Below are 10,204 nucleotides of genomic sequence, written 5' to 3'. Positions count from 1 at the left end.
TAACAGCAATAGTCACAACGCTTGTGCTTGCAGGCTCCTCTTCCAAGCACTTGTAGGTACCGTTCTATTAACTCTCCCAACAACGTTTGTTTGTTTGTTTGTTTGTTTTGCTGTTTAGGGCCACACGCATGGCATATGGAGGTTCCCAGACAAGGGGTCGAGTCAAAGCTACAGCGGCTGGCCTTCATCACAGCTCCCAGCAACACCAGATCCTTAACCCAGTGGGCGAGGTGAGGGATCGAACCTACATCTTCATGGATACCAGTCAGATTCCTTTCTGCTGCACCATGACGGGAGCTCTCCCCCAACAATGTTATGAGATGAATATGTGAGTGTTTCCACTGTGCAGATGAGGCAGCAGAGACCACGGATAATGAGATCATTTGCCCAAGAGTGTCCAGGTAGCCAGCAGTAATGCCAGGCAGCCTGACCCCAGAGCCCACCGCATCATCTGGACCCTGTGGCACCAGGGAGCAAAGGGGCCCCTCACAGTGGCCAGGGCATAGATGCTCCCACCCCACCCCTGCCCAGGCACTTACAGTCACACCCCGACCCCCACCCCCCACCCCCGCAACACACACAGGTGCTCCTGCAACACACCTGCCTCACCTGCCTGGGCAGCCCTGCTCCCAAGAGAATCCTCAGTTTCCTCTTCCTCCTGACCCCCCACACCCACGAAGTCTCCATGAACAGGGTGGTGGCCCAATTTATTCGTCACCCCTCCACTCTCCACCTGCTGTGTCCCAGCACGGCCCCTCCCCATCACCGGCTGCGTGGGACCCGTCTGGGGCCCTAGGTACCCTGCTAACGGGCCTTCCCTCCTTTGCTGGAGTCCCCCCCAGTCAGTCACCTCTCAGCAGCCAGGACCATCTCGTCCAAACATATGAGCGGGCACTTCCTTGTGTCAAAACCCTGGACAGAGACCAACAAGGCGCAGCTGTGCCATTTGAAAGGATGCTGGTGACCTTATAAATGATGACAATGGCCCCAGCCAAGGATTCTTGTTCTTTACTCTCCATCACAAGTGGGAAAACCAACTGTGTGAGGACAGCTTTGCAAATGCTGTTCCCACTGGCGGGACGGGCACCAGGACTCAGGTTTGATTCCCAGCTCAGTACAGTGGGTTAAGGATCTGGTGTTGCCGCAGCTTCAGCATAGGTCGCAACAGCAGCTTGGATGTGATCCCTGGCCCAGGGGACATATGCCATGGGACAGCCAAAAATAAAATTAAAATAAAATAAACTACAAGGGACAGGCTCACACCAAGACAAAGACATCCTTGCTGAGAAACTGGGCTCTGTTCTCTCTCCTCTTCCTCCATCATGGAAGTTTTGTTTTTTCTTTCTTTTTTTTTTTTTCTTTTTAAGGCTGCACCTGCAGCATATGGAGGTTCCCAGGCTAGGAGTCCAATTGGAGCTACAGCTGCCGTCCTACACCGCAACCATAGCAATGTCAGATCTGAGCCATATCTGTGACCTACACTGCAGCTTGTAGCAATGCCGGATCCTTAACCCACTGAGAGGGGCCAGGGATCAAACCTGCATCTTCATGGATACTTCTTGTGTTCTTAACGTGCTGAGCCCCAACAGAAAGTCCTCCATCCTGGAAGTTAAAATCTGTCGAGCGGGGGGCAATAATCCCACTGAAATGCTGGGGGTCCCGGCTCCAGCGAGGCTGAGTGCTTTGAGCTCCCAGGCAGCAGCTGCCTCCTCTGTGGCCAGGGAAGGAGGGAGGCCAGGAGGGACCCACGTTTATGGGCTCCTCCAATGGGCATGACATCCTGCAAAGGACTTTACACATTTCATTTCCTTTTCATCTGGCCCCAAACTCTGAAATGCAGGTCTAATTACTCCCCCTATTACGTATGACAAATCCAGGCTCCAGTGGTGGCAGGACTGGCCAAGGTCACACAGCCCCTGAGTGGTGGAGCTGATACTCAAGTCTTGGTGATGCAAAGACGCAGCACTTCTGACCTGGCGCATTGCACCACTGGCGAGAAAACCATGACACCGACCACATTTCCCTAAACTCTCCTTCAAGTCCAAGTCCTCCCAAATGCCTCCACATCAAGCCTCAGTTTAGGACACCTCCGCCTAGAAGCCAACCTGGATTTCCTTGCCTGGCTCTGGCCCAACAGACCTCAGGTTTCTGCTGTAGGTTCCCCCTGGCAGGGCTTCCAGGGGCCGCATCCTGGCCAGGTTAGGGTTTGAAATGGCTCAGCAAAGGGATCCTCTCAGAAACCGGGCTGTGCCTGGGAAATGCCCTTAATGCTGCTGCAGGAAGGGCTGTGGGCCAAACCTCCCTGGGAATCAAAGCTAATTTTCTGTTGTTTAGGAGGTAGCTCCTCAGTGAGTCACTGTTTGGGCTCTTGTGACCCAAGCCAGAAGCCAGGGGAGGCCAGGAGGAGCCCTTGTTAAAATTAAAAGTCAAAAGTAAGAAAGGGGACACACACACAGCCCAGAGACCATGACTCAGTAATGCTGGGTGACCCCGGCCCAATGAACTCACCTCTCTGGCCCCTCCTACAGGTCTTCCTTAAGTGGGGTGAGCAGGAAAAGAGTCCCAGGAGGAGTTCTGAGCAGGAAATGGGAAGGGCTAGAGGCAGCCCCCCCCACCCCCACCCCCCACCAAGGGCAGGATGTGTGTCTGTGTTTACCCAGCTTTTCTCTCCTCTTTAAAACACCTTTAATCCCAAATCCCTGCCAGGGATCTCTGCCTCCAGCCCTCCCCCATCCACCCTGAGGTGACAACTCCCTAGGGACTCTCTCCCTGATGAGGTGGGGCCAGGAAATTTGTGTCAGGAGTCCTTCCTCTGGAGCGAGACCCAGCCTCTTCTTCCCCTGCAAAGGAGGCTGAAGCCAGAACCCAAATCAGCACTCGAAGGGACCATGACATGATTTTTGTCACGGACCCCAGCCACTTGCACTTTCGTGGGCCTTCTCCTCCATCAAAAGAAATCAACAAAGGAGTTCCCGTTGTGGCTCAGCAGGTCAAGAACCTGACTAGTTTCCATAAGGATGGGAGTTTGATCCCTGCCTCGCAGTGGGTTAAGGGTCCAACGTTGCCGTGAGCTGTGGCGTAGGTTGCAGATGCAGCTAGGATCCAAGGTTTTTGTGGCTGTGGCCTAGGCCGGCAGGTATAGCTCTGATGCGACCCCCAGGAACTTCCATATGCCACAGGTGTGACCCTTAAAAAAAAAGGACAAAAGGAAAAAAAAAATTAAAAAGCAACTGCTATGATTGCATTTATATGAAGACACATATAATCCAAGCTGGATTACAGTCACTCTCATGGTAAAGAAATAGAAACCTTTTGAGGGCCCCTGTTTTGAAAAGCCCTTTGAACCGCCTGGGCCCACGTTCTGGCTCACCCAACACTAGGCATATGCCTCGGTTTGCTTCTCTGTAAAATGGGCATGATGACAGATGCCACATCATGGGGTGGTTTGAGGGCTCTTTGAGACCTGCTGGAGGAGAGGTTGGCACGGTCCTGGCACACAGTAAGGTGAGCATCCATCCATCCTGTGAAGGAGGCAGAGGTGGAATGCCTTTTATCTGCATGGTAGAGACAGGAAAACCGAGGCCCCCAGCAAGAGAAAGGAGCTGCCCAAGGCCATCTAACAAGGGGTGGAATCAGGACTCCAAGGCCACAGACCAAGCAGCTCCCAGGCCCTGGACCCTGAAGGATGTGGCCGGTCAGGTTATCCGAGTTCCAGACCAGGAACAGGGTGCGCAGGAGCAGGAGGAAGTCGCAGGCCAGGACAGGGCATCCTGCTGCCAGGGCTACCAGAGTGGACTCCAGAGAGAGGCAGCAGCCAGCCAGTGAGGCCACTGTGAGGCCAGGACCACTGGGACCTTGACATTTCTGAGCCCGACAGAGCCAGGCCCTCTTCTCCATCCCTCTGACCTCCAGCCAAGCTCTGAAGCCCAGCCTCAATGTTCTGATCTGACTATGGGGACAGCAGCTCTCTCTGGGGGCCAAGCTGGACCAGGAGGCTACTGTTGCCCCCATCCAGGCTGGAAATGTCTATCTAGTCCATGCTAGAATGTGGGTTTTCCAGCCAGCTCAGATGGAGCCTATTTCTGCGGCAGCCTCACTACCCCAGGATGGGAGAGACTGAATTCACATCTGGCTGGAAGTATTTTCACTACCTGCCAAACAAGCAGGAAGCTGCCCAGGAAGGAACAATAGATAAAAATCCAAGCCCAGCTGGCTGAACTCCCAGCTCTTGGACAAAGGGTTCCCAGACCGCTGGTGCCCTGCCATGTAGTCAAGCTGCTGTCACTGCTGTCACTGTTCTCCATCTGGGGAACACGGGGGCTGGCTGAGGGGCAGGGCATGGAATGGGGCATGAAGTAGCCGGCAGCAGGGAAACAGGACAGACTTGCCCTTGGCACGCCCCAGCCTTGTAAACTTAAGTTTCTCAGCCTCTCTGAGCCTCAGCAGCTGCATCAGTAAAATGGGGATCAGAAAAAGACCCCAAGAGGAGTTCCCACTGTGGCAGTGGGTTAAGAATCCAACTGCAGTGGCTCAGGTTGCTGCAGAGGCACAGGTTAAAGGATCCGCTATTGCTGCAGATATGGTGTCGGTCACAGCTGTGGCTCAGACTCAATCCCTGGTCCCAGGAACTTCCATGTGCTGTGGCTGTGGCCAGAGAAGAGAAGGGAAGGGAAGAGAGGAGGGGAGGGGAGGGGAAGGGAAGGGAGGGGAGGGGAGGGGAGAGGAAGGGAGAAGAAGGGAGTTCCCTTCGTGGCTCAGAGGTTAAAGAACCCAGCTAGGATCCATGAGGACTCAGGTTCAATCCCTGGCCTCGCTCAGTGGGTTAAGGATCTGGCATTGCCCTGAGCTGTGGTGTAGGTTGCAGATGCGGCTCGGATCCCAAGTTGCTGTGGCTGTGGTGTAGGCCAGCAGCTGTAGCTCCAATTTGACCCCTAGCCTGGGAACTTCTAGCCTAGGAACTTCCGTATTCCTTCTGGGGTGGCCCTAAAAAGCAAAAAGAGAGAGAGAGAGAAGGGAAGGGAAGAGAAAAAGACACCAAGAATGAAAAACACGGCCCAGACTCACAGCTCCGAGGCAGGAGGAAGAGGGACAATTTGGGGAAAGGGGTGGGGTGGGGTGCAGTGGGAAAAGCAGTGAGAAGAAAGCCCACAGATTGGCTCCTCTCTTCCCCAGGCTGCCTGGAAACAAGGCCCTGGGCTGGCTCCTCCCCTGGGGATTTGGCCAAAGTGTCAGATCTGGAAGTATCATTGCATCACTGGGCATTTGGGGGTTAATGATGGGGAGTGGACAGGCCCTGAGTATTTAACTAATTGGGGAGGTGACTTGAGATCAGAGGCGCCACTGCTCACTCCCTTCTCTTGCATCCCAGCCTCTCTGCCCTCTGCTCACCTCCCCTCCCCCCAGGATGAAGCCTCCTCCTCTTTTGACCTTACTTTGCCTCCTGGGTAAGTGACCTCCTGCCTTCACCCCTCCCCTGCCCCAGCTCAGCAAACGAGCTCCCTGGAGGCCCCTGAGCCCGATCCTGGGGAAGGAGTGGCTGGTCATCCTGAGGCCAGTTCCATCTGAGCTGAGCCAGCACTGGCCGGTGGAGATGGGGGTGGGGGGTGGGGGGTGGAGGGGAGAGAGTGCAGCCCGGCGGCCTGGGGGGCATGGGAGAGGGGCTGGCTGGGATCAGCAGACAGCTCATGTGGGCTCCAGCCACTCTGATCCATCCCTCACCTGAGCCTCCACGTTTGGCTCCAACCTGCCCAAGTGGGCAGCCCCCCACTGCTGCATTGGCAGGTTCTGGAGGAATTCAGGAAAGTCCAGGTGGTTAGGAAGCTTGTCTACTGGAACCTAGTGGGACTTTGGGGGGACAGAGTGCTCCTGAGGGGGCGGGGGCTGACACCTGGGGAGATGATCACTGGGAAGCAGCTGGAGGATGGGGGGAGGGGGTTGCTGTGCTGACAGATGGAGGTGAGGACTTGGGGATGAAGGTGAGATGAGGTCACAGGAATCTTATTACTAATGAGCATCGTTATTATTGGGAGTGCGTTGCTTGGGGAGGCGAGGTTCCCTAGACAATCACAGGGATGTCTGGATTCAGATTTGAGAGGACATCGGGGCAACTGGCTGCAGGGGGGAGGATCTGATGTCCTCCACCCTTGCTCCCCACAGTGGCCCTGGCTGGCGGGAACCTGGTTCAGTTTGGGGTGATGATTGAGAGGATGACGGGGAAGCCTGCACTGCAGTACAATGACTATGGCTGCTACTGTGGTGTCGGCGGCGCCCACTGGCCAGTGGACCAGACAGACTGGTGAGCAGGCAGCCCAGCAGGGGGGCCCTCCCTGGGGATGGAGGGGCTGGGGGGAGCATCCTGGTGGTAGGGAGGAGCTGGGGACCCCTAGAAAGTAGGGGCTGACCTCCCCTTTGAGCCCCTGTGGGCCCCGGATCCCCAGGGCAGCACCTGGTCCAGCCCAGCCTGGCTCACAGGCCCCTCCAGGCTGACCGTGACCTTTACAGGTGCTGCCATGCCCATGACTGCTGCTATGAGCGTCTGGAGAAGCTGGGCTGTGAGCCCAAACTGGAAAAGTATCTTTTCTCTGCCAGCAGGCGCAATATCGTCTGTGGTAAGTAAACAGCCCGGGAGTCCCCCAAACACTGGGAGCAGGGAGAGCTTCAGCCAGGAACCTTCTCCTGTTGGTGACCTTTGAGCCTGGTCAAGGCCAGATCCTGGGCTGGAAGCATGGTGTCTTCCAATAGCCATGGAATTGGGGAGGGGCCTGTCCATCCTCCCAGATGCTCCAGTGGGACCCGGTCTAGAGACCCCTGACCTATCAGCTCCTGCCCTGACCCCAGGCACTTCCCCCACCCAGAGGTCTCTCAGCTCCAGCCGCTGGGGAGAGGAGGAAGGGGCGGGGCTGAGCCAGGCCCCAGAGGAGCTGTTCTCACACAGCCCTCCCCAGGGCTTGGGGGGCAACTAGAGGCAAGGTCCCCAGGTCAGAGCCTCAAGGGCACAGCCCCAGACGAGAGCTGGAGCTTGGACTTGGGACAGCAGTGGTCCCTGAGGCTGACTGCCCTGTCCTCATCTTAGCCAGGCCCTATGTCCACTCGGACCAATGAGCTTTCCTAGGATCTCCAGCCTGGGGAGGCAGCCTGAACCAAGTGGGTGGAGGGGCTCCACACAGCCCGGTCCCATGGAGGGAGCTCCGTTCAGGGAACCTAACTCTCTTCCAGCTACAGGGTCAGCAGCAGCCTGGGGGGAGGGCAGGCCCCGCCTGAGGGCACAGCAGGAACACCTGGGAGGGTCAAAGAAGACTCAGCTCAGTTCTCTAAGGTCTGTCGGGGGAGCAGAGGAGCAAGGACCAGAACCACCAGAGACCAATTCAGCTCAGGGTTTCTTGCCCCCCCCCTCCCCCACTTTCCAAGGCAGCTTTGACAGGTAGTGAGCTCCCTGTCCCGGGGGATTCGTGCAAAACTGGGGCAAACACTTGTCAGGACCAGCACTGAGAGGATGCGTGAGGGGAGGGGTGCGGTGAACAGGGACGTAGGCTCAGGGGTTCCCCTTGGCCCCCTGTGTGATTTTGGGCGATCGATGGCGGGCCTCAAGAGCCTCTGCCTCCTCCTCTATAAAACGAGATGATCTCTCAGGTCCCCAGCTGAGTTCAGCTCCTGGCAGGAACTACCCAAAGGAGCTCACGGGTCTATTGAGCCCTTTCCAACTCTGAGTTTTGCTGAAAGAGCCAATGTGCACAGAACCGCGAAGGTTCTGGAGAAGGACCTTTGGGCGGGAAAGTGAGAAAGGCAAACATTTCTTAGCTGGGAGAGGTTTTCATGGGGACAAAGGGAGTCAAAACCACAGGATAGACAGAGGCGGGGGCAGGGGACGGGGAGAGGAGGCTTTGGGGGCCCCGGCCCCCACCCCCCACCGTGGTGACGCGGGCTCTGCTCCCTGGGCTGGGCGGAGGCACACTGGACGGCAGGACGGGGGGGGGGGGGTGGGGGGTGGGGGGGGGCAGGTGCTAAGGGAAATGCCGGAAAAACAGGCCCCGCCCGCTTTGAGGGAAGCAGACCCCCCCCAGCTTTAGCCCCTCTGGGCTCCCCCAGGCCCAGGCCTTCTGCGATGAGTCGATGAGTCGCTGTCCTTCCTTAGCTTTCCTTTCCAATTGATGCCTGTCCTCCCCCCCTGCGATGTTCTCTGTGGGGGAAGGAGTTGCCTAGAAACGCTGTGCTCACCCCGGGGGCGGGGGCAGATGGTCTCCCCGTGGCAGGAGGGGGCTAAGGACCGTGGAGTGGGCTCGCACGGGGAAAGATAACGGGAGACGAGCTTCCTGGCCTCCCAGCGTCCTGGGCCGTTTCTCTCACCCGCCCCTGAAACATCCCCCTGGAGACCGAATGGGCTTCCTGCAGTTTGGGGCTGAGCACGTGGACTCCAGCGCAGTCCCCTGCGTGCGTCTGAGAGTGGTGGGTCCCAGGCGCCCAGTCCCTGATCCGCCTCGTCCCATCCAGCCGGCAGAACCAGCTGCCAGCGACAGACCTGCGAGTGTGACAAGAGGGCTGCGCTCTGCTTTCGCCGCCACCTGGGCACCTACAACCGCAAATACGCCCATTATCCGGACAAGCTGTGCACAGGACCCACCCCGCCCTGCTAAGTCTGTGTTCCCCCGCCTCCCTCCCGCCCCCACCCTCCAGCTGCTGACCTCAGGAACACTGTCACAAAGGCCCTCCCTCTGGAAAACTCCTTTGCTGCAAACCCACTCCTCCTTCCCACACTCGGGCCTGGACCCTCGTGGGCCTCCCCAGGCCACACCTCCCCCAGAAAGACCTGTGCCTGGGGGCCTTTCAGTACCCAGAAGACTCTGTAACCCGCCCCTGGGACCTCAGTTCCCTCTTCTGAATATATGAATAATGTCTTCCCACAATTCGAATACGGATCCTCGGATTCATTGTAGGGTTTAATTAGTCTACAGTTTCATTCATGCCTTGGTTTCTGAGCACCACTGTGTGCCAGCGTGCTAAGCACTGGGACACAGCGTGGGTCTGACACGGGTGGCCCCCCACCTGCAATTGCAACACTGCCCTTTCAGTTTCCTATTCTCATAAGTTTTTGTGACTCTTTTTCTAACATTATACAATCTTTTCCAAGACAATAATGGCAATCTCTAGAAGATATGTTTCTGGCCCGATGGTGTAATGTGAGAAGCACACAAAATACCAGCCCCAAAATATTGTCCCCACTATGTCACCAGACTCCAAATCCCTCCCATCAGAAGACTGGCTGAGAGTGAAAAGAAACTCTCGAGTCAACTTATTCCAGTCCCTCCTGTGACCGATGGGGGCCTGGCGGTCAGAGAGGGAAGTTCTACCTGAAGGCGTGTCCTCACGCCCAAGCCAGAGTGCCTCCATTTTTTCATGCATCAGCCACCTACACTCTGCCCCTCTGGTTACCATCTTGCGCCAGCCCAGAGGACCCGGGGAAGTCAGCTATGAGATGCCTGGGCCAGGTCAGGCTCCTGATACGGGGAGGGAAGAGGAAAGATTTCAACATCCAACATCCTGGGGCTTCTCTGGAGCCAATTTAATGCACCAGAAGAGTCCCATCAAATGGAATGCAGCCTCTCCTGGAAGCAATAGATCTCAGTAGATTCAACTCCTAAATATAGATAAAATATCTTCACTATATGTAATAGGCTGCTAAAGTCTTCCAGGATTGGGATGAGCCTATTCAGTGAGATAAAGCATGGGAAAAAGCATTGCACGAGCCAAGCTCACAACGGACGGGTGATAAACATCCACTCCATTCTCCTTTTCCGGGCGAGTGTATAATGTTCAAGACTTAAGCCTGAAGCAATCAAAAGGATGATCGCCATAAACTTTAAAAGGCAAAGAAGGTCTGTGCTAGCAAAACAAACAAAACAGGAAGAGGGGCAGATGTGCGTGTATTGCTGCTGTGAGTGACTCCTATCCTTGGTGAAGAATCGCTAGGAGACCAGATCTTAAAGCACCTGCATGTGGGTGGGTGGGGAGGAGAGAGCAGCGTGGGTGTGGAAGAATGGTCCTGAGGCGCCCTCTGGTGTCCACTTTTTTTTCAGGCTAATAGGAAATGAATTTGGCTTAAACCTGGATTTTCCTTCATGGGGACAAGGTGTGTTTCTGGGCTAGTGTAATCTGTCCGCTAACACTTTCAGTAATAAATATGGTGAGAAATAACAAGTCCTCACAAACA

General features: G+C 56.1%; 1 protein-coding gene across 1 annotated transcript; it reads left to right on the top strand.

Annotated features, from left to right (window-relative positions):
* The first annotated feature begins 5,324 nt into the window (after positions 1–5,324).
* Positions 5,325–8,763, top strand: PLA2G2E (phospholipase A2 group IIE). The gene is made up of 4 exons (XM_021095473.2): positions 5,325–5,444; positions 6,157–6,295; positions 6,502–6,608; positions 8,488–8,763. The coding sequence occupies exons 1-4, from the start codon at positions 5,405–5,407 to the stop codon at positions 8,628–8,630; spliced, it is 429 nt and encodes a 142-aa protein (XP_020951132.2). The 5' UTR covers positions 5,325–5,404; the 3' UTR covers positions 8,631–8,763.
* The last annotated feature ends 1,441 nt before the right edge of the window (positions 8,764–10,204 follow it).

The sequence above is a fragment of the Sus scrofa genome, chromosome 6 (genome assembly GCF_054392235.1).
Source record: "Sus scrofa isolate SSC_HxYL_T2T_F1_AM1 chromosome 6, Sscrofa_HxYL_maternal_Yorkshire_Landrace_v2.0, whole genome shotgun sequence".
Taxonomy (NCBI): Eukaryota; Metazoa; Chordata; class Mammalia; order Artiodactyla; family Suidae; genus Sus; species Sus scrofa.
The sequence above is the reverse complement of the archived record's forward strand: the minus strand, read 5'-3'. Positions and strand labels throughout refer to the sequence as shown.